Consider the following 26,225-nt stretch of genomic DNA (forward strand, 5'->3'; position numbering starts at 1 on the left):
CCGACAGTGACAGAATTAACACAGGCACCAAGAGAACGTACACACTCCTTACAGACAGTGACAGAATTAATACAGGCAGCAAGAGATCGTACATATTCCTTACAGACAGGGACAGAATTAACACAGGCACCAAGATATCGCACACAGTACTTACAGACGGTGACTGAATTAACACAGGCAGCAAGAGAACATACACACTCTTTACCGGCAGTGACAGAATTAACACAGGCACCAAGAGAACATACACACTCCTTACAGACAGTAACAGAATTAACACAGGCACCAAGAGAACGTACACAGTCCTTGAGATGACGGAATAAACATAGGCACCAGGAGAACGTACACACTCCTTACAGACAGTGACAGAATTAACACAGGCACCAAGAGAACGTACACACTCCTTACCGACAGTGACAGAATTAACACAGGCAGCAAGATAACGTACACAGTCCTTACAGTGACAGAATTAACACAGGCACCAAGAGATCGTACAAACTCCTTACAGTGACAGAATTAACACAGGCACCAACACAACGTACACACTCCTTGCAGACAGTGACGGAATTAACACAGGCACCACGAGAACGTACACACTCCTTACAATGACAGAATTAACACAGGCACCAAGAGATCGTACACACTCCTGACAGACAGTGACAGAATTAACACAGGCACCAGCAGATCGTACACACTCCTTACAGACACTGACAGAATGAACACAGACACCAAGAGAACGTACACACTCCTTACGGACAGGGACAGAATTAACACAGGCACCAAGAGATCGTACACACTCCTTACCGACAGTGACAGAATAAACACAAGCACCAAGAGAACGTACACACTCCTTACGGACAGTGACAGAATTAACACAGGCACCAAGAGAACGTACACACTCCTTACAGAGAGTGACAGAATCAACAGAGGCACCAAGAGAATGTACAAACTCCTTACAGACAGTGACAGAATTAACACAGCCACCAAGACAACGTACACACTCCTTACAGTGACAGAATTAACACAGGCACGAACAGAACGTACACACTCCTTACCGACAGTGACAGAATTAATACAGGCACCAAGAGAACGTACACACTCCTTACAGACAGTGACAGAATTAATACAGGCAGCAAGAGATCGTACATATTCCTTACAGACAGGGACAGAATTAACACAGGCACCAAGAGATCGCACACACTACTTACAGACAGTGACTGAATTAACACAGGCAGCAAGAGAACATACACACTCTTTACCGGCAGTGACAGAATTAACACAGGCACCAAGAGAACGTACACACTCCTTACAGACAGTAACAGAATTAACACAGGCACCAAGAGAACGTACACAGTCCTTGAGATGACAGAATAAACATAGGCACCAGGAGAACGTACACACTCCTTACAGACAGTGACAGAATTAACACAGGCAGCAAGAGAACGTACAGACTCCTTACAGTGACAGAATTAACACAGGCCCCAAGAGAACGTACACACTCCTTACAGACAGTGACAGAATTAACACAGGCACCAAGAGAACGTACACACTCCTTACAGACAGTGACAGAATTAACACAGGCACCAAGAGAACGTACACACTCCTTACCGACAGTGACAGAATTAACACAGGCAGCAAGATAACGTACACAGTCCTTACAGTGACAGAATTAACACAGGCACCACGAGAACGTACACACTCCTTACAATGACAGAATTAACACAGGCACCAAGAGATCGTACACACTCCTGACAGACAGTGACAGAATTAACACAGGCACCAAGAGATCGTACACACTCCTTACCGACAGTGACAGAATTAACACAGGCACCAGGAGAACGTACACACTCCTTACAGACAGTGACAGAATTAACACAGGCACCAAGAGAACGTACACACTCCTTGCAGTGACAGAATTAACACAGGCACTAAGAGAACGTACACACTCTTTACAGACAGTGACAGAATTAACACAGGCACCAAGAGATCGTACACACTCCTTACAGACAGTGTCAGAATTAACACAGGCACCAAGAGATCGTACACACTATTTACAGACAGTGACAGAATTAACACAGGCACCAAGAGATCGTACACACTCCTTAAAGACAGTGACAGAATTAACACAGTCAGCAAGAGATCGTACACACTCCTTACAGACAGGGACAGAATTAACACGGGCACCAAGAGATCGTACACACTCCTTGCAGACAGTGACTGAATTAACACAGGCAGCAGGAGAACGTACACACTCCTTACCGGCAGTGACAGAATTAACACAGGCACCAAGAGAACGTACACACTCCTTACAGACAGTGACAGAATTAACACAGGCACCAGCAGATCGTACACACTCCTTACAGACACTGACAGAATGAACACAGACACGAAGAGAACGTACACACTCCTTACAGTGACAGAATTAACACAGGCACGAACAGAACGTACACACTCCTTACCGACAGTGACAGAATTAACACAGGCACCAAGAGAACGTACACACTCCTTACAGACAGTGACAGAATTAATACAGGCAGCAAGAGATCGTACATATTCCTTACAGACAGTGACTGAATTAACACAGGTACCAAGAGAACGTATACACTCCGTACATACAGTGACAGAATTAACACAGGCACCAAGAGAACGTACACACTCCTTACAGACAGTGACAGAATTAACACAGGCACCAAGAGAACGTACACAGTCCTTGAGATGACAGAATAAACACAGGCACCAGGAGAACGTACACACTCCTTACCCACAGTGACAGAATTAACACAGGCACCAAGAGATCGTACACACTCCTTACAGACAGCGACAGAATTAATACAGGCACCAAGAGATCGTACACACTCCTTACAGACAGTGACAGAATTAACACAGGCACCAAGAGAACGTACAAACTCCTTACAGACAGTGACAGAATTAACACAGGCAGCAAGATAACGTACACACTCCTTACCGACAGTGACAGAATTAACACAGGCACCAATAGAACGTACACACTCCTTACCAACAGTGACAGAATTAACACAGGCACGAAGAGAACATACACACTCATTACGGACAGTGACAGATTTAACACAGGTGCCAAAAGAATGTACACACTCCTTACAGACAGTGACAGAATTAACACAGGCACCAAGAGAACGTACACACTCCTTACAGTGACAGAATTAACACAGGCACCAAGAGAACGTACACACTCCTTACAGACAGGGACAGAATTAACACAGGCACCAAGAGATCGTACACACTCCTTACAAACAGGGACAGAATTAACACAGGCACCAAGAGATCGTACACACTCCTTACAGTGACAGAATTAACACAGGCACCAAGAGAACGTACACACTCCTTACAGTGACAGAATTAACACAGGCACCAAGAGATCGTACACACTCCTTGCAGACAGTGACTGAATTAACACAGGCACCAAGAGAACGTACACACTCCTTACAGTGACAGAATTAACACAGGCACCAAGAGATCGTACACACTCCTTGCAGACAGTGACTGAATTAAAACAGGCAGCAAGAGAACGTACACTCTCCTTACTGGCAGTGACAGAATTAACACAGGCACCAAGAGATCGTACGCACTCCTTAACGACAGTGACTGAATTAACACAGGCACCAAGAGAACGTACACACTCCTTACAGTGTCAGAATTAACACAGGCAACAAGAGATCGTACACAGTCCTTACCGACAGTGACAGAATTAACACAGGCACCAAGAGATCGTACACACTCCTTACAGACAGTGTAAGAATTAACACAGGCACCAAGAGATCGTACACACTATTTACAGACAGTGACAGAATTAACACAGGCACCAAGAGATCGTACACACTCCTTAAAGACAGTGACAGAATTAACACAGTCAGCAAGAGATCGTACACACTCCTTACAGACAGGGACAGAATTAACACGGGCACCAAGAGATCGTACACACTCCTTGCAGACAGTGACTGAATTAACACAGGCAGCAGGAGAACGTACACTCTCCTTACCGGCAGTGACAGAATTAACACAGGCACCAAGAGAACGTACACACTCCTTACAGACAGTGACAGAATTAACACAGGCACCAAGAGATCGTACACACTCCTTGCAGACAGTGACAGAATTAACACAGGCACGAAGAGAACATACACACTCATTACGGACAGTGACAGATTTAACACAGGTGCCAAAAGAATGTACACACTCCTTACAGACAGTGACAGAATTAACACAGGCACCAAGAGAACGTACACACTCCTTACAGTGACAGAATTAACACAGGCACCAAGAGAACGTACACACTCCTTACAGACAGGGACAGAATTAACACAGGCACCAAGAGATCGTACACACTCCTTACAGACAGGGACAGAATTAACACAGGCACCAAGAGATCGTACACACTCCTTACCGGCAGTGACAGAATTAACACAGGCACCAAGAGAACGTACACACTCCTTACAGTGACAGAATTAACACAGGCACCAAGAGATCGTACACACTCCTTGCAGACAGTGACTGAATTAACACAGGCAGCAAGAGAACGTACACTCTCCTTACCGGCAGTGACAGAATTAACACAGGCACCAAGAGAACGTGCACACTCCTTACAGACAGTGACAGAATTAACACAGGCACCAAGAGAACGTACACAGTCCTTGAGAGTGACAGAATAAACACAGGCACCAAGAGAACGTATTCACTCCTTACAGACAGTGACAGAATTAACACAGGCACCAAGAGAACGTACACACTCCTTACAGTGTCAGAATTAACACAGGCAACAAGAGATCGTACACAGTCCTTACCGACAGTGACAGAATTAACACAGGCACCAAGAGAACGTACACACTCCTTACCGACAGTGACAGAATTAACACAGGCACCAAGAGATCGTACACACTCCTTACAGACAGTGTCAGAATTAACACAGGCACCAAGAGATCGTACACACTATTTACAGACAGTGACAGAATTAACACAGGCACCAAGAGATCGTACACACTCCTTAAAGACAGTGACAGAATTAACACAGTCAGCAAGAGATCGTACACACTCCTTACAGACAGGGACAGAATTAACACGGGCACCAAGAGATCGTACACACTCCTTGCAGACAGTGACTGAATTAACACAGGCAGCAGGAGAACGTACACTCTCCTTACCGGCAGTGACAGAATTATCACAGGCACCAAGAGAACGTACACACTCCTTACAGACAGTGACAGAATTAACACAGGCACCAAGAGATCGTACACACTCCTTGCAGACAGTGACAGAATTAACACAGGCACGAAGAGAACATACACACTCATTACGGACAGTGACAGATTTAACACAGGTGACAAAAGAATGTACACACTCCTTACAGACAGTGACAGAATTAACACAGGCACCAAGAGAACGTACACACTCCTTACAGTGACAGAATTAACACAGGCACCAAGAGAACGTACACACTCCTTACAGACAGGGACAGAATTAACACAGGCCCCAAGAGATCGTACACACTCCTTACAGACAGGGACAGAATTAACACAGGCACCAAGAGATCGTACACACTCCTTACCGGCAGTGACAGAATTAACACAGGCACCAAGAGAACGTACACACTCCTTACAGTGACAGAATTAACACAGGCACCAAGAGATCGTACACACTCCTTGCAGACAGTGACTGAATTAACACAGGCAGCAAGAGAATGTACACTCTCCTTACCGGCAGTGACAGAATTAACACAGGCACCAAGAGAACGTACACACTCCTTACAGACAGTGACAGAATTAACACAGGCACCAAGAGAACGTACACAGTCCTTGAGAGTGACAGAATAAACACAGGCACCAAGAGAACGTATTCACTCCTTACAGACAGTGACAGAATTAACACAGGCACCAGCAGATCGTACACACTCCTTACAGACACTGACAGAATGAACACAGACACCAAGAGAACGTACACACTCCTTACAGTGACAGAATTAACACAGGCACCAAGAGAACGTACACACTCCTTACAGACAGTGACAGAATTAATACAGGCAGCAAGAGATCGTACATATTCCTTAGAGACAGGGACAGAATTAACACAGGCACCAAGAGATCGCACACACTACTTACAGACAGTGACTGAATTAACACACGCACCAAGAGAACGTATACACTCCGTACATACACTGACAGAATGAACACAGACACCAAGAGAACGTACACACTCCTTACCAACAGTGACAGAATTAACACAGGCACCAAGAGATCGCACACACTACTTACAGACAGTGACTGAATTAACACAGGCAGCAAGAGAACATACACACTCTTTACCGGCAGTGACAGAATTAACACAGGCACCAAGAGAACGTACACACTCCTTACAGACAGTAACAGAATTAACACAGGCACCAAGAGAACGTACACAGTCCTTGAGATGACAGAATAAACATAGGCACCAGGAGAACGTACACACTCCTTACAGACAGTGACAGAATTAACACAGGCAGCAAGAGAACGTACAGACTCCTTACAGTGACAGAATTAACACAGGCACCAAGAGAACGTACACACTCCTTACAGACAGTGACAGAATTAACACAGGCACCAAGAGAACGTACACACTCCTTACAGACAGTGACTTAATTAACACAGGCACCAAGAGAACGTACACACTCCTTACCGACAGTGACAGAATTAACACAGGCAGCAAGATAACGTACACAGTCCTTACAGTGACAGAATTAACACAGGCACCAAGAGATCGTACACACTCCTTACAGTGACAGAATTAACACAGGCACCAACACAACGTACACACTCCTTGCAGACAGTGACAGAATTAACACAGGGACCACGAGAACGTACACACTCCTTACAATGACAGAATTAACACAGGCACCAAGAGATCGTACAGACTCCTGACAGACAGTGACAGAATTAACACAGGCACCAAGAGATCGTACACACTCCTTACCGACAGTGACAGAATTAACACAGGCACCAGGAGAACGTACACACTCCTTACAGACAGTGACAGAATTAACACAGGCACCAAGAGAACGTACACACTCCTTACAGTGACAGAATTAACACAGGCACTAAGAGAACGTACACACTCTTTACAGACAGTGACAGAATTAACACAGGCACCAAGAGATCGTACACACTCCTTACAGACAGTTTCAGAATTAACACAGGCACCAAGAGATCGTACACACTATTTACAGACAGTGACAGAATTAACACAGGCACCAAGAGATCGTACACACTCCTTAAAGACAGTGACAGAATTAACACAGTCAGCAAGAGATCGTACACACTCCTTACAGACAGGGACAGAATTAACACGGGCACCAAGAGATCGTACACACTCCTTGCAGACAGTGACTGAATTAACACAGGCAGCAGGAGAACGTACACTCTCCTTACCGGCAGTGACAGAATTAACACAGGCACCAAGAGAACGTACACACTCCTTACAGACAGTGACAGAATTAACACAGGCACCAAGAGATCGTACACACTCCTTGCAGACAGTGACTGAATTAACACAGGCACCAAGAGAACGTACACTCTCCTTACCGGCAGTGACAGAATTAACACAGGCACCAAGAGAACGTACACACTCCTTACAGACAGTGACAGAATTAACACAGGCACCAAGAGAACGTACACACTCCTTACAGTGACAGAATTAACACAGGCACTAAGAGAACGTACACACTATTTACAGACAGTGACAGAATTAACACAGGCACCAAGAGATCGTACACACTCCTTAAAGACAGTGACAGAATTAACACAGTCAGCAAGAGATCGTACACACTCCTTACAGACAGGGACAGAATTAACACGGGCACCAAGAGATCGTACACACTCCTTGCAGACAGTGACTGAATTAACACAGGCACCAGCAGATCGTACACACTCCGTACAGACACTGACAGAATTAACACAGACACCAAGAGAACGTACACACTCCTTACGGACAGGGACAGAATTAACACAGGCACCAAGAGATCGTACACACTCCTTACCGACAGTGACAGAATAAACACAAGCACCAAGAGAACGTACACACTCCTTATAGACAGTGACAGAATTAACACAGGCACCAAGAGAACGTACACACTCCTTACAGAGAGTGACAGAATTAACACAGGCACCAAGAGAACGTACACACTCCTTACAGGCAGTGACAGAATTAATACAGGCAGCAAGAGATCGTACATATTCCTTACAGACAGGGACAGAATTAACACAGGCACCAAGAGATCGCACACACTACTTACAGACAGTGACTGAATTAACACAGGCACCAAGAGAACGTATACACTCCGTACATACAGTGACAGAATTAACACAGGCACCAAGAGAACGTACACACTCCTTACAGACAGTGACAGAATTAACACAGGCACCAAGAGAACGTACACAGTCCTTGAGATGACAGAATAAACACAGGCACCAGGAGAACGTACACACTCCTTACCCACAGTGACAGAATTAACACAGGCACCAAGAGATCGTACACACTCCTTACAGACAGCGACAGAATTAATACAGGCACCAAGAGATCGTACACACTCCTTACAGACAGTGACAGAATTAACACAGGCACCAAGAGAACGTACAAACTCCTTACAGACAGTGACAGAATTAACACAGGCAGCAAGATAACGTACACACTCCTTACCGACAGTGACAGAATTAACACAGGCACCAAGAGAACGTACACACTCCTTACCAACAGTGACAGAATTAACACAGGCACGAAGAGAACATACACACTCATTACGGACAGTGACAGATTTAACACAGGTGCCAAAAGAATGTACACACTCCTTACAGACAGTGACAGAATTAACACAGGCACCAAGAGAACGTACACACTCCTTACAGTGACAGAATTAACACAGGCACCAAGAGAACGTACACACTCCTTACAGACAGGGACAGAATTAACACAGGCACCAAGAGATCGTACACACTCCTTACAGACAGGGACAGAATTAACACAGGCACCAAGAGATCGTACACACTCCTTACAGACAGGGACGGAATTAACACAGGCACCAAGAGAACGTACACACTCCTTACAGTGACAGAATTAACACAGGCACCAAGAGATCGTACACACTCCTTGCAGACAGTGACTGAATTAAAACAGGCAGCAAGAGAACTTACACTCTCCTTACCGGCAGTGACAGAATTAACACAGGCACCAAGAGATCGTACGCACTCCTTAACGACAGTGACAGAATTAACACAGGCACCAAGAGAACGTACACACTCCTTACAGTGTCAGAATTAACACAGGCAACAAGAGATCGTACACACTCCTTACCGACAGTGACAGAATTAACACAGGCACCAAGAGAACGTACACACTCCTTACCGACAGTGACAGAATTAACACAGGCACCAAGAGATCCTACACACTCCTTACAGACAGTGACAGAATTAACACAGGCACCAAGAGAACGTACACACTCCTTACCGACAGTGACAGAATTAACACAGGCAGCAAGAGAACGTACACAGTCCTTGAGAGTGACAGAATAAACACAGGCACCAAGAGAACGTACTCACTCTTTACAGACAGTGACAGAATTAACACAGGCACCAGCAGATCGTACACACTCCTTACAGACACTGACAGAATGAACACAGGCACCAAGAGAACGTACACACTCCTTACGGTGACAGAATTAACACAGGCACCAAGAGAACGTACACACTCCTTACAGAGAGTGACAGAATCAACACAGGCACCAAGAGAATGTACAAACTCCTTACAGACAGTGACAGAATTAACACAGGCACCAAGAGAACGTACACACTCCTTACAGTGACAGAATTAGCACAGGCACGAACAGAACGTACACACTCCTTACCGACAGTGACAGAATTAACACAGGCACCAAGAGAATTTACATCCTCCTTACAGTGACAGAATTAACACAGGCACCAAGAGAACGTGCAAACTTCTTACAGTGACAGAATTAACACAGGCACCAAGAGAACGTACACACTCCTTACAGACAGGGACAGAATTAACACAGGCACCAAGAGATCGTACACACTCCTTACCAGCAGTGACAGAATTAACACAGGCACCAACAGAACGTACAGACTCCTTACAGACAGTAACAGAATTAACACAGGCACCAAGAGAACGTACACAGTCCTTAGAGTGACAGAATAAACACAGGCACCAGGAGAACGTACACACTCCTTACCGACAGTGACAGGATTTCGACCTTGTGAACGCTTGGGTTTCTTTCAGTTTTCTGAGTCAGGTTTCATCTTGTGTTGCCAAATTTGATGTTTTGTAGCAGCACATTGCAATACTTTATAAAAACTATAAGTTAGGATAGGAAATACATATAATAATTTAACTAAGTGTTGCAAAAAGGGAGCAAGAATATTTATTTATTTGGAGATAAAGTGCAGAATAGGCCCGTTTGGCACTTTGAGCCACACTGCCCAGCAACCCCTGACGACCCGAATTTAACCCCAACCTAATCGCAGGAGGATTTACAATGACCAGTTAACCTTTGGACTGTGGGTGGACCTGGAGCATCTTAAAAACCCACGCATTCCACAGGAAGGCATACAGAGACTCCTTACAGAGGACGCCGGGACTGAACTCTGATCTCTGATGCCCTGAGCTGTAAGATCATCCTGCTAACCACTGTTCTGGGTAGGGACTGGTTAGACCATAAAACCATAAGATATAGGAGAAAAATTCAGCCATTTGGCCATCGAGTCTGCTCCACTATTACATCATGGCTGATCTAATTTTCCTCTCAGCCCCAATCTCCTGCCTTCATTCCCTGACCAATCAAGAATCTGTCAACCTCTGCCTTAAATATACATAAAGATTTGGCCTCTACAGTCACCTATGGCAAAGAATTTCACAGATTCACCATTCTGGCTAAAGAAATTTCTCCTCATCTCCATTCGAAAAGGCTGACTCTCTATTCTGAGGCTGTCCCCTCTGGTCTTGGACTCTCCCACTATAGGAATCATCCTCTCTATAGCCACTGTTTCAAGGCCTTTCACCATTCTATAGGTTTCAATGACATTATCCCTCATTTTTCTAAATTCTAGTGAATATTGGCCCAGAGCCATCAAATGCTCTTCATATGACAAGCCATTTCAATTCTGGAATCATTTTCATGAATCTCCTTTGAACCCTCTCCAGTTTCAGCTCATCCTTTCCAAGATAAGTGTGAAGGGACTCAGGATAGGACAGGTGGTAAAAAGCAAGGATAGCATGCAGTCAGACTGTCAGGTCTATAGTTTCTTTTCTTCTGCCTCTCTCCCCTCTTGAAGAGTGGAGCGACATATTCAATTTTCCAGTCTTCCGGAACCATTCCAGAATCTAGTGATTCTTGAAAGATCATTCCAAATGCCTCCGCGATCTATTCAGCCACCTCTTTCAGAACTCTGTCATGTACGCTATCTGCTCCATCTGGTTGGTAGGTTAATTGGTCATTGTGAATTAGTCTAGAGTTAAATCAGTAGTTTGTTGAGCCAGAAGGGCTGTATCTCAAACAGAAGGTGCTGTTGGGACCATCTGCACCAGAGCGTCTGTAGTGACTCGCCATTGCTCTCTCAGGGGCACTTAGAGAGTGGGCAATAAACATCGGCCTTGCTGATGACAGCCGCAATCAGAGTGGTTTGGTAGCATAGCAATAAGTGTAATGCTACTACAGTTCATTTCCTGCTGCTCTCTGTAAGGGGTTTGTATGTTCTCCTCCGTTTTCCTCCCACAGTCCAAAGACCTCCTGGTTAGTTGGTTAATTAGTCACATGGGTGTACATGGGCAGCATGGGATCGTTATGCTGGAGGGTCCTATTACTGTGCTGTACCTAAAGATAATAAAATCTTCATCGTTCCTCCGACCTTGCATTGAGCTTGACTTTGATAAGACCATACAGCATAGGAACAGTTGCCTTCTTTTTGTTTTTGATGTGGAATCTATGTATGGCTTCCAACCATTAATATTTATTCTAAACTTTTCATGTTTATCCAAAGTTCAAAGTAAATTTATTATCAAAGTGTGTATCTGTCACCATATACAACCCTGAGATTCAGTTTCTTGTGGGCATTTACAGAACAATAAAGAAATGGAAAGATAGAAAACCTACAGCACAATACAGGCCCTTCGGCCCACAAAGCTGTTCTGAACATGTAGCATGTAAATGCAATGGAGTTAATGAAAAACCGTACATAAACAAAGACTGACAACCAATGTGCAAAAAAGGACAAATCATGCAAATAATAAATAAAAATAAATGAATAAATAAATAATACTGAGAACACAAGTTTCAGAGTCTATGAAAGTGAGTCTGTTGGTTGTGGATTCAGTTCAGAGTTGTGGTGAGTGAAGTTATTCACGATGGTTCAGGAGCTGGATGGTTGAGGGGTAATAACTGTTGCTGAACTTGGTGGTGTGGGACCTGAGGTTCCTGAGGCTCCTGGACCTCCTGCCCAGTGGCAGTGTTATGTTAGGACTCATGTTCATCATTCCATCTTGTTATCTGTTAACTTGAATCATCTGTGAGGTAGATTTTTACACTTGAAATTTTGTCCGAACCCTGACTGTGTTTTTATTTCAGTTGCTGCTGCGTCTCATACTGAAGGAGCTGCATATTTTTAGACCAAAGACAGATGAGTTTGAGTAAGTTGAACTTGTACTCCCACTGAAGTGGCACGTCGTGGACAGGGCATTAAAGGGCCCGAGTGTCTGTGTCTGTCGTAGCTACAGATACTGACACACAGACACAAACACATGGAAAGGCAGACAGTCATACATGTGCAGGCTCTTACACACAGAGTTGCTCTCAGGCACACAGTCTCTCACACGTTCGCAGTCTCCCTCTCTCTCACGCACCCGTATATAAAACATGTCGTCAGCCATATTCATCAATATGACCTGTCAGTAAATATCTGCTCACTGAGTGGGGAATAATGGAGTTCATTGACATGATGAATTGCATATGTTTTCACTAATTGTCTTCATGTTTCCTCCCTCCCATCTCTTCGCACTACCTCCCTATAGGTTGAAGGAACACTGATGCCCCACCTCGGTGCACAGCTTTGACGAGCTCTCCATCAAGCCACACTTTGTACTGTTCGCGATGAAGCGTATTTGCACAATGCTGGAGGAGCCATGGTGGGAACACAAACTGGTGTGTGATCCCGGGCATTAGACAACACCCTCCAGCCTCAGAATCACATTCCATTTGAACTTTGCGGTGAACTATACCTGCCACCTCGATCACATCCTGTTCGATGTGCTCTCCGTCTGACGTTTACCAGAATAGGTGCCTTTATAGTTCATTAGAGATTATCTGGTTATTTATGAAATGAGAGGTACTGTATTATTGCAGCTGCAGTTCTTATGAATGTATCCCCTTTTTTGGAGGGCTCCAATCTCTTACGCAATCTGGTCTACAACTATTTCGAGCTCTGCATGTGAATTATCTACAGAGCGTCAGGAGCAAGTGCCTGTCAGTCCACTACAGGCAAGCACTTTGTATCCACGAATGGAACGGTGCCAATCTTATTGTTCTTTCCAACTCACTGGAGCCAAATCTTCTGGAATTAGTTGACAATCATTTTCCTCAAAAAAGATGTTATCAAATGTGAAGGCGAGACAGCAGATGCTCGAATCTGGAGCAACAACCAAAGTGTGGGAGGAGCTCAGCAGGTCAGACAGCATCTGTGGAAGGAAGTGGACAGCTGATATTGTGGGAGCGCTGGCTCATTTGGCTGGAAGGGTCTGTTGCTGTGATGTATGTCCAAGTCTAAAATCTGAAATCTCAACCTGAAAAGTCGATTGATTTTTCCCTCCACGGATGTTGTCTGACCTGCTGAAACCCCTCAGTGGCCTGCGTGTTGCTGTTGCGTTAGCAAGTTGCCTTTAGGTCTTGTTATTGTGACAAGTGTTAACAGCCCATTGTTTTGCAGATCTCCAACCAATTTCAGTGTTACGAGCAACATTTTAAGATTTGACGTCTTGACAGGTGAAATTGACTAGTAGGTTAGATCTGTGTCCCTGCTGTAACGCTGAATTACCCACCCATCTTCAGATGCCAGCCTGTGAATGTATATGATCCTTCCAGCATGTGTCTGTCTGCCTTTAGCTGACAGAATGAAATAGGAACACATCAGTTAAGATCACCAACCTTGGTTGTGGGAGCTGATTCTGTCAAACAAACTTTTTAGGAAATTAGAACATAGAAATTTGCAGCACATTACAGGCCCTTTGGCCCATAATGTTGTGCTAACCATGTAACCTAAAAGGAGCTTGTTGTTCAGTAAGTTCGTAAACTCACCTTTGCCTTCCTTTCCATCCTGGGTAACCTTTCACTCTTTGCCAGGACCAGGCCTGTGTTGGTGGAAGGGTGATTTTGTCAAATGTTCTGCGTTAGAGCTTGATTATTTTCCAGGGTGGGTGTGGGAAGGAACGTTATTCAACAGAATTTCGGCAACGACTGATCAGTGCAAATGAATCTCAGGGCAGAGTCCAGGGCCGGTGCCAAAATGGAAAGGAGGCAAGCTAGTGCTGTAATGGGGGAGAGAGAGTCAGTACAAGCTAGTGCTGTAATGGGGGAGAGAGAGTCAGTACAAGCTAGTGCTGTAATGGGGGAGAGAGAGTCAGTACAAGCTAGTGCTGTAATGGGAGAGAGAGAGTCAGTACAAGCTAGTGCTGTAATGGGAGAGAGAGAGTCAGTACAAGCTAGTGCTGCAATGAGGGGAGAGATTCAGTGCAAGCTGGTGCTGCAATGAGGGGAGAGAGAGTCAGTGCAAGCTAGTGCTGTAATGGGGGAGAGAGAGTCAGTACAAGCTAGTGCTGTAATGGGGGAGAGAGAGTCAGTACAAGCTAGTGCTGCAATGAGGGGAGAGATTCAGTGCAAGCTGGTGCTGCAATGAGGGGAGAGAGAGTCAGTGCAAGCTGGTGCTGTAATGGGGGAGAGAGTGTCAGTGCAAGCTGGTGCTGTAATAGTGAGGAGAGAGTCAGTACAAGCTAATGCTGTAATGGGAGGAAAGAAGATGTGCTGTAATACGGAGGAGTGAGAACTGACCTGGGAGGGGAACAGCTGCAGCAACACACATTGAGTGTTGAGGCACTTTGCAGCCTGCGTTTGGACAGCACCTTGTAACTTTTCTCACTCCCAAAGGTCTTCCCCCCTGTTGAGCAAACGCAGCATCCTCCAGAAAGCAGGATGTGGTAGGAGATTAATTCAGTCCATAGATGAAGGAGCTTTGCCCAGAAGACTCTTTCTAAAATAAATCTGTGCACTCTCTATACCAGGTCGTCTGGAGCAACACGGTTTTGTGACTTTCTTTCCAAAGTAAAACAGCACCTTGTTGTTGGCAGAGTGCCAGTGGGGCTTGTGTGCTTAAGTCCTTCAGACAGATGAAGCCAGCTGATATCTCTGGTTGTCAGGGTGGAGGTCACCCAAACAGAATATGAGGTGTGGCTCCTCCAAACTGTGAGAGGTCTTGCGGCAGTAGGGGAGACCGTGAACCAACACTTTGGAGTGGAACTGGGAAGCTGAATTGAAATGGGTGGCTTCTGAGAAATCCCACTGTTGCAGCAGAGAGAGTGAAGGAGTTCAGTCATCCCTCCTCCGGTGCCTTGTATACGTTATTGTCATGTTGGGACTGACTGTGTGTGTTCTGTTCCTCAGTTCCCATCCCACATATCCAACTTACAGCCATCCCCCCCAACTTCCACATCGAAATTTCCCCGATTCCCACCAGGATTGCTGTCCCACACCCCACTCCTCCCCTTTAACTCCTTGACCTTGGAACAAACAGTAATCTCATGGCTCAAAAATGCTAGTACTGGGATGAATTAAACACAAAGGCTACTGTAAAAGAGATAAAACCTGTTGAATAAATCACAGAATCATACAGCATGGAAACAGGCCTTTCAGCCCATCTGCTCCATGCTGACCAAGATTCCGATCTACACTAGTCCAATTTGCCTTACCTTCATATCTCTTTCTCTAAACTGATCGGTGCGTGGCCGCACAGTAACTAAAATACTCCTGAGCACATAGCCTTTGCTGCCACACAGCTGGAATGGGATGCAGCTATAAAAAGTTTATAAAACGTTTTCTTTGACGTACTTTTTCGTTATATCCTTCAATTAATAAATAAAATCAGAAGTATGTGATTTTTCAAGTTTCATTCATAGTATGCATATTCCAAAAAAAAATTAAGTGCTAACTATTTTCAGGCCATGTAAAAAATTTCCTGCTCAGAGCAATGGTTGGTCCGTGCAGCTATTTAAAAAAATTTGAGGGAATGGTGCCTCTGTAAATACTATTTCTCCCTCTAAACAATATGTTTCAACAATAAAACTACATCTTAACACAATATGTAGATAAGCCTACAAGAGGAGAGACTGTACTTGATTTGGTATTGGGAAATGAACCTGGTCAGGTGTCAGATCTCTCAGTGGGAGAGCATTTTGGAGATGGTGATCACAATTCTATCTGCTTTACAATAGCGTTGGAGAGAGATAGGGACAGATAAGTTTGAAAAGTGTTTAACTGGAGTAAGGGGAGTTATGAAGCTATCAGGCAGGAAATTGGAAGTTTAAATTGGGAACAGATATTCTCAGGGAAAAGTACGGAAGAAATGTGGCAAATGTTCAGGGGATATTTATGTGGATTTCTGCATAGGTACGTTCCAATGATTCAGGGAAGTTATGGTAGGGTACAGGAACTGTGGTGTACAAAGGCTGTAATAAACCTAGTCAAGAAGAAAAACTTACAGAAGGTCCAGAGAGTTAGGTAATATAAAAGATCTAGAAGATTATAAGGCTAACAGGAAGGAGCTTATAAATGAGGAGAGCCAGAAGTGGCCATGAGAAGGCCTTGGCGGGCAGGATTAAGAGAAACCCCCAAGGCATTCTACAAGTATGTGAAGAGCAAGAGGATAAGACGTGAAAGAATAGGACCTATCAAGTGTGACAGTGGGAGAGTGTGTATGGAACCGGAGGAAATAGCAGAGGTACTTAATGAATGCTTTACTTCAGTATTCACTATGGAAAAGGATCTTAGTGATTGTAGTGATGACTTGCAGCAGACTGAAAAGCTTGAGCATGTGGATATTGAGAAAGAGGATGTGCTGGAGCTTTTGGAAAGCAACAAGTTGGATAAGTCACCGGGACCAGATGAGATGTACCCCAGGCTACTGTGGGAGGCGAGGGAGGAGATTGCTGAGCCTCTGGCGATGATCTTTGCATCATCAATGGGGAAAGGAGAGGTTCCGGAGGATTGGAGGGTTGTGGATGTTGTTCCTTTATTCAAGAAAGGGAGTAGAGATTATAGACCAGTGAGTTTGACTTCAGTGGTTGGTAAATTGATGGTGAAGATCCTGAGAGGCAGGATTTATGAACATTTGGAGAGGTATAATATGATTAGGAATAGTCAGCATGGCTTTGTCGAGGGCAGGTCGTGCCTTACGAGCCTGATTGAATTTCTTTGAGGATGTGACTAAACACATTGATGAAGGTAGAGCAGTGGATGTAGTGTATGTGGATTTCAGCAAGTTATTTGATAAGGTACCCCATGCAAGGCTTATTGAGAAAGCCAGGAGGCATGGGATCCAAGGGGACATTGCCTTCTGGGGGCAAGCTAGTTCTGGATCCACAAAACAAAGAGTGGTTGTAGACGGGTCATATTCTGCATGGAGGTCGGTGACCAGTGGTGTGTCTCAGGGATTTATTCTGGGACCCTTACTCTTTGTGATTTTTATAAATGACCTGGATGAGGAAGTGGAGGGATGGGTTAGTAAATTTGCTGATGACACAAAGGTTAGTGGTGTTGTGGATGGTGTGGAGGGCTGTCAGAGGTTACAGTGGGACATCGATAGGATGCAAAACTGGGCTGAGAAGTGACAGATGGAGTTCAACCCAGATAAGTGTGAAATGGTGCATTTTGGTAGGTCAAATATGATGGCAGAATATAGTATTAATGGTAAGACTCTTGGCAGTGTGGAGGATCAGAGGGATCTTGGGGTCCGAGTCCATAGGACGCTCAAAGCAGCTGTGCAGGTTGACTCTGTAGTTAAGAACGCATCTGGTGTATTGGCCTTCATCAATCGTGGAATTGCGTTTAGGAGCCGAGAGGTAATGTTGCAGCTATATAGGAGCTTGGTCAGACCCCACTTGGAGTACTGTGCCTCACTACAGGAAGGACGTGGAAGCCATAGAAAAGGTGCAGAGGAGATTTACAAGGATGTTGCCTGGATTGGGGAGCATGCCTTATGAGAATAGGTTGAGTGAACTCGGCCTTTTCTCCTTGGAGCAGAGGAGGATGAGAGGTGACCTGATAGAGGTGTAAAAGATGATGAGAGGCATTGATCGTGTGGATAGTCAGAGGCTTTTTCCACAAGAGGACACAGGTTTAATGTGCTGGGGAGTAGGTTCAGATGAGATGTCAGGCTTAGGTTTTTTACGCTGAGAGTGGTGAGTGCATGGAATGGGCTGCCGGCAACGGTGGTGGAGGCGGATACGATAGGGTCTTTTGAGAGACTTTTAGATAGGTACATGGAGCTCAGAAAAATAGAGGGCTATGGGTAAGCCTAGTAATTTCTGAGGTAGGGACATGTTCGGCACAACTTTTTGGGCCGACGGGCCTGTATTGTGCTGTAGGTTTTCTATGTTTCTAAACCTGTTAGGGTTTTATACCTTGGAGCCAAGGAGGATGAGAGGTGCCTTGACAGAAGTTAGAGGATGGGGAAGCTTGTGAAAACCATCAGAAGTGAAACAAAAGCAACAAGGAGAGAAAAGATGAAATGTGAAGGTAAACTATGCATTAATGTAAGAGGATATCGAAATATTTTCAGATACATAAAGAGTAAAATAGAGGCAAGAGTGGATATTGGACCACTGGAGAGGTAATAATGGGGTCAAAGAAACGAGGGACAAACTCTAAGTATTTTGCATCAGCAAAACACCAGTAACTGGAGAGTGGCGGGGGTAGAAGTGAGTGTAGTCACTGTTACTGTGGAGAAGGTGCTTGGGAAGCTGAGAGATCTGAAGGTAAGTAAGTCACCTGGACCTCACGGTGTACAAAATGATAAGAGGCATGGATTGAGAGGATAGCCAGTGTCAGAATGGCCAGTACTATTGGAGGAAAATTCAGGAGAAATGTCAGAAATGAGATTTTTGCAGAACGATGGGTGCCTGGAATGTCCTTCCAGAGGTGGTAGAAGAGGCAGGTACATCAGGGGCATTTAGATGGCACATGGATGAACGAAAAATGGAGGGCTTTGTAGAACGGAAGTGTAGGTTAAAGAGTTAGCATTTCATTGTGGGCTGAAGGGCCTGTATTGCACTATGGTGTTCTGTGTTCTTTCCTATCCATGTACCTGTCCAAATGTCTCTTCATGCCCTCGCCCCAACCACTCTCTTTCGCAGCTCATTCCATTTACAGACCACCGTCTGGATGAAAAAAATTTGCCCCTTAGGTTCCTATTAAATCTCTCCCTTTGCACCTTAAACGTGTGTCCTCTAGTTCCTGATTCCCTGACCATGGAAAATAAGATGGTGCATTTACCCTCTCCATGACCCTATTAATTTTGCACACATCTGTAAGATTGCCCCTCATTCTCCTACACTTCAAGGAATAAAGTCCCAACCTGCTCAGCTGTCTCTATAACTCAGTCAGTCAAGGCCTGGTAACATCTTGGCAAATCTCCTCTGCAGGGTGACCACCGTGAACACTATATTCCAAACGTGACCTCTGTAACGTCGTACACAACTGCAATCTGGCACGCTAACATCTACGATCAGTGCCCCAAGTGCTGCTTGGTGAAAATGCTGTGAAGCAGCTTGGCCTCCCTCATATTCCCAGAAATAACAATTTGTGTGGATGGGAAATCCTGATTTGGTAATCTGAAAATCAATTGCTGAGAAACTGTACTTCACCCTGTTTCGGGTTAGGCAAGTCCAGCTCAAGCTTATTGGCGTTCAGCGGTATGTATGTGTACTGTCAACGCAGCAATGTTCCTCCGGAACAAGGAGCACAACACAGTACATATAACTCACACTCATAACACATAAAGTAGTATTACCACAAACAAATTAACAAATAAAAAGATACATTTATAACTCAAGTTAAAAGGTAAACAGTATAATGGTACTTCATATGTGATGAGAACTGGGTGGTGGCAGAGAGTTCAGCAGTGTCACACCTGGGGGAAGAAGCTGTTTCCCATCCTAACAGATCTTCTCCTAATGCTATGGTACCTCCTGCCTGGTGGTAGAGAATGGTAGACAGATGGGAGGGATCATTGACAATGCTAAGGGCCCTGCTCGTGGGTGGAACAGAGACCCTGAAGATGCTCTCAGCAGTCCTTGCAATCCTTTGTAGGGATTTGCATTTCCTGTACTAGACAGGTCCTGTCTCTCGCTTTGCCACCCAACTGGGAAACTACAAATTTGGCTGTTCTCCAGAGTATCGGAGACTGAGAGAACACTCGATAGAGAATTTTTAAATTATGAGAGATACAGACAGAGTTGGTTCTTCAGGGTAGAAATGCCAAACCCCAAATGACCATAAAACCATAAGATATAGGAAGAGAATTAGGCCATTTGGCCCACCGAGTTTGCTCTGCCATTTCATCATGGCTGATCCCTTTCCATCTCAGCCTCAATCTCCTGCCTTCTTCCAGTATCCCTTCATCCCTTGGAATCAAACTCTGCCTGAAATATATCCAATGACGAGGGTGAAGTTTAAAGTTGATGTGAGGGGCAAGTTTTTACACACGAGGAGTGATTGGTGCCTGGGTTGCACTGCTTGGGATGACAGTGGGATCAGGCAGTTACCTGGAGTTTGAGGCTTTTCGGCAGACAAGGGTATGAAGGGAATGAGGGATATGGACAATATTGTAACAATAAACAACACATTTCACTGTATATTTTGATGTTCATGTGACAAATAAAACCAGTGAAAGTAATAACAAGGGTATTCAATTTAAATTTGTAACAAGACTGACACAACATGGTGGGCCAAGTGGCCTGTCCAGCGTTGTCTTGCTCTAGAGAGTGATAGGAAAGTACAACACAGAAACAGGCTCATCTAGTCCATGCTGAACAATTTAAACTGCCTAGTCCCATTGACCTGCATCAGGTGGGCTTCCAGTCTTTTTTATGCCATAGACTAATACCATTAAGCAAAGAGTCTGAGAACCCCAGGCTGGGAATCTCTGAGCCTGTCACATCCCTTCCACCCATGTCCAAACTCAACAACTTTAGATACTGCTGGTTGGGGGCTGGGGGGAGGGAAGGGAAATAACCTGACCAGGGTCACAAACAATCACAACTAAAGCCAGTGCAAACTGTTTACAAGATCTTGACTGGAACTGTGCTCGAGTGTTGAAATACCAAGGTCGGACAAACTTGGATTGTTTTCTCCGGAACGGTGGGGGCTGAGGAGAGATCTGATAGAGGTTCATAAGATTATAAGAGGCACAGATAGAGAAGACAGACAGTATCTTTTACCCAGGGTTGAATTGTCTAATACCAGATATGCATTGAAGGGGAGAGGGGTTAATTTCAAAGAAGATGTGAGGGGCAAGCTTTTCTTACGCAGAGTATGTTGGGTGTCTGGGATGAGCTGCCTGGGGTGGTGGAAGAGGCAGATACATTAGAGACTTTTAAGAGACATTGAGATAGGCACATGGATGTGAGGGAAATGGAAGGATATGGACATTGTGTAGGCCGGAGGGATTAGTTTAGTTTGCCATTTAATTGGTTCAGCCCAACATTATGCGATGAAGGGCCTGTCCCTGTGCTGTACTGGTCTAAGTTGACTGTATCATCTGGGTTGTGAGGTCGGGGGAACTCCATCCTGATGTGAGCAGAAGGCACATATGTCTTGGCCACCTCTTTGCAAGAGTGGTCCTGTTATTAGCCCTTACCTCCCTGTTGCCAAAGCTCTGTGCACGCAGGCTTGCAGAGATGTTTGACAGTGCAGGAGACCTGAGTGAATATCAGTGAACCCCACTTCTGATTCAAACGTTACTACCATCAAGGAGGTACAGGAGCCTAAAGATACACACTCAGTGTTTCAGGAACTGCTTCACCTCCGATATCAGATTTCTGAACAGACAATTACTCTTGAACACTTCCTCGGTATTTTTTTGCTCTCTTTTTGCACTAATTATTTTATATATATATTTCTGATTGTAATAATTTAATATAGAAACCATAGCAACTACAGCAAATAATTTTAAATTATTACATATTGCAATGTACTGTGCCACAAAATAACAGATTTCATGTCATGTTCTGTTTGTTATGTGCCATGTCATATGACATGAACAATCATGGTCTTTTCATGATCTGACACCTGGTCAGGTGTCAGATCTCTCAGTGGGAGAGCATTTTGGAGATCGTGGTCACAATCCTATCTCCTTTACCATAGCTTTGGAGAGGGATAGGTACAGACAAGTTAGGAAAGCATTTAACTGGAGTGAGGGGAAATATGAAGCTATCAGGCAGGAACTTGGAAGCATAAATTGGAAACAGAAGTTCTCAGGGAAACGTATGGAAGAAATGTAGTAAATGTTCAGGGGATATTTGCAAGGAGTTCTGCATAGGTACGTTCCAATGAGACAGGGAAAGGATGGTAGGGTACAGGAACCATGCTGTACAAAGGCTGTTGTAAATCTAGTCAAGAAGAAAACAAAAGCTTATGAAAGGTTCAAAAATCTAGGTAATGATAGAAATCTAGAAGATTATAAGGCTAGCAGGGTGGAGCTTAAGAATGAAATTAGGAGAGCCAGAAGGGGCCATGAGAAGGCCTTGGTAGACAGGATTAAGGAAAATCCCAAGGCATTCTACAAATATGTGAAGAGCAAGAAGATAAGACATGAGTGAATAGGACTGATCAAGTGACAGTGGAAAAGTGTGTATGGAACCCGGAGGAGATAGCAGAGGTACTTAATGAATACTTTACTTCAGTATTCACTACGGAAAAGGATCTTGGCGAGTGTAGTGATGACTTACAGTGGACTGAAAAGCTTGAGCATGTAGATATTAACAAAGAGGATGTGCTGGAGCTTTTGGAAAGCATCAAGTTCGATACTGAGACGAGATGTAGCCCAGTCTACTGTGGGAGGCGAGGGAGGAGATTGCTGAGCCTCTGGTGATGAACTTTGAATCATCAACGGGGACAGGAGAGGTTCCGGAGAATTGGAGGGTAGCGGATGTTTTTCCCTTATTCAAGAAAGGGAGTAGAGATAGCCCAGGAAATTATAGACCAGTGAGTCTTACTTCAGTGGTTGGTAGGTTGATGGAGAAGATCCTGAGAGGCAGGATTTATGAACATCTGGAGAGGTATAATATGATTAGGAATAGTCAGCATGGCTTTGTCAAGGGCAGGTTGTGCCTTACAAGCCTGATTGATTTTTTTTTTGAGGATGTGACTAAACACATTGATGAAGGTAGAGCAGTAGATGTAGTGTATATGGATTTCAGCAAGGCATTTGATAAGGTACCCCATGCAAGGCTTATTGAGAAAGTAAGGAGGCACGGGATCCAAGGGGACATTGCTTTGTGGATCCAGAACTGGCTTGCCCAGAGAAGGCAAAGAGTGGTTGTTGACAGGTGTTACGTAACCGGCAACAATGAATATTAATCGAGACAGGGTTTATAAAAACAACCAAACATTTATTACACACGTAAAAGCGATAAGGAGAAAAAAAACAAAGGAAAACTTTGATCGGAGGTTAAACAGGTACGCAGCCGTTCATCAACTCCACTCGGCTCTGGTTCTTAAAGTGTTAAATGTGAAAACAGTTCTTAAATCGATACAGTCAGATATAGTTCTTAAAGCGATAACTTTGAAAGTCCAACAGTTTTACACATTCAATTGGGAGAGACTTCTCTGGAGAACGATTTCTTCACTGACGCACCTTTACTGCCGGTTCTGCCCACAGGATTCTCGGTGCCGAAAATAAACAGTTTAAATCAACTGACCTTAAATTCCTTTTAGAGAGAGAGCCTTTTTGCGTGAAGTTATTGCTCTATTGCAAGAGTTATCTCAATGCAGGTTCTCTCCAACGAAGACTCAATAAGGTCGATCCTTTATTAAACTGCCAATCGATGCAGACTTCTCTCGATCCTTCACTTCGATGAATTCTTCACTCTCCCTTCAAAACTGTCGGAATTGAGTAAATTGGCACTTCCAGCCACAAATTCTCAGTCCAAGTAATATGGAATCTTTCAACAGAACGTACAACCGTTTTAAAAATGAAACTGCGTCACAAAAACAAACATGCAACAGAAACGGAGGCACAACACGTTCTACCTGGAATCTACAAATTCAAAATCCTACTGCGTCACCTGAGTCGACCCCTATATCGTCACGGGGCACATGTCATCACATGACCTCACATCGGCGGGAAAATCACATCAGGTGACCTCCAAAAGACCATTACAGCATTCTCACAAAAAACATCTCCTTGAGCATGTAACACAGGTCATATTCTGCATGGAGGCCGGTGACCAGTGGTGTGCCTCAGGGATCTGTTCTGGGGTCCCTACTCTTTGTGATTTTTATAAATGACCTGGATGAGGAAGCGGAGCGATGAGTTAGTAAGTTTGCTGATGACACAAAGGTTGGGGGTGTTGTGGATAGTGTGGAGGGCTGTCAGAAATTACAGCGGGACATTGATAGGATGAAAAACTGGGCTGAGAAGTGGCAGATGGAGTTCAACACAGATAAGTGTTGAGGTGGTTCATTTTGGCAGGTCAAATATGATGGCAGAATATAGTATTAATGGTAAGACTCTTGTCAGTGTGGAGGATCAGATGGATCTTGGGGTCCGAGTCCATAAGACATTAAGAACTGCTGCACAGTTTGACTCTGTGGTTAAGAAGGCATACATCCTTAAATCGTGGGGAGCCGCAAGGTAACATTGCAACTATGTAGGACCCTGGTCAGACCCCACTTGGAGTATTGTGCTCAGTTCTGGTCACCTCACTACAGGAAGGATGTGGAAACCACAGAAAGGTTGCAGAAGAGATCTACAAGGATGTTGCCTGGATTGGAGAGCATACCTTATGAAAACCGGGCTGCGTGAACTCGGCCTTTTCTTCTTGGAGCGGAGGAGGATGAGAGGTGACATGATAGAGGTGTATAAGATGATGAGAGGCATTGATCGTGTGGATAGTCAGAGGCTTTTTCCCAGGGCTGGAATGGCTAGTACAAGAGGGCAGTTTTAAGGTGCTTGGAAGTAGGTACAGAGGAGATGTCAGGGGTAAGTGTGTTTTTATTATATATACGCAGAGTGGTGAATGTGTGGAATGGGCTGCCAGTGACAGTGGTGGAAGCGGATACAATAGGGTCTTTTAAGAGACTTCTGGATAGGTACATGGTGCTTAGTAAAATAGAAGGTTGTGCGTAACCCTAGGTATTTCTAAAGTAAGCACATGTTTGGCACAGCTTTGTGGGCCAAAGGGCCTGTATTGTGCTGTAGGTTTTCTATGTTTCTATGATTGTTCTTGACAAATGTTTCTACAGAAGAGGCCTTCTTCTGGGCAGTGTCTTTACAAGATGGGTGACCCCAGCCATTATCAATAATTCAGGGATTGTCTGCCTGGCTTCAGTTGTCACATAACCAGGACCTGTGATATGAACCAGCTCACACGCAACCATCCACCACCTGCTGCCATGGCTTTATGTGACCCTGACTGGGGACGAAGCAGCTGCTAAACCTTGCCAAAAGGTGATCTGCAGGCTAGCAGAAGGAAGGGATGCCTTAGGTTACATGATGAAGACATGTAGTCCTCTTTTATTGTCATTTAGTAATACATGCATTAAGAAATGATACAGTAATTCCTCCGGTGTGATATCACAAAACACAGGACAGACCAAACTGAAAAAACTCACAAAACCACATAATTATAACATATAGTTACAACAGTGCAACAATACCATAACTTGATGAAGTAGTCCAGGAGCACAGTAAGGTTCAAGGTCTCTCAAATGTCCCACATCTCACGCAGACAGAGAAGGAAGAAAAACTCTCCCTACCATGCCGACCACAATCCGACTCTGAGTCATCCGAAAACTTCGAGCTCTGATCTGCTCTCCGACACCGAGTACTGAGCGCCATCTCTGTCCGAACGATTCGACCTCCTTCTCAGTCGCCAAAAGCAGGCAAGGCCAGGGATTTTGA

The 26,225-nt window shown here is 44.6% G+C and overlaps 1 protein-coding gene across 1 annotated transcript in view; it reads left to right on the plus strand.

Annotated features, from left to right (window-relative positions):
• The window catches only part of LOC140198796 (glucose-6-phosphate exchanger SLC37A1-like), a 148,950-nt gene extending 127,638 nt beyond the window's left edge, over positions 1-21,312 (plus strand). The window contains exons 19-20 of the mRNA XM_072259832.1: positions 12,629-12,690; positions 13,072-21,312. Of these exons, the coding sequence (XP_072115933.1) occupies positions 12,629-12,690; positions 13,072-13,087 (78 nt within the window). The 3' untranslated portion in view covers positions 13,088-21,312. The remainder of the gene's footprint in view (positions 1-12,628; positions 12,691-13,071) is intronic.
• The last annotated feature ends 4,913 nt before the right edge of the window (positions 21,313-26,225 follow it).

Source organism: Mobula birostris, chromosome 6, assembly GCF_030028105.1.
Source record: "Mobula birostris isolate sMobBir1 chromosome 6, sMobBir1.hap1, whole genome shotgun sequence".
NCBI classification, from domain to species: Eukaryota; Metazoa; Chordata; class Chondrichthyes; order Myliobatiformes; family Myliobatidae; genus Mobula; species Mobula birostris.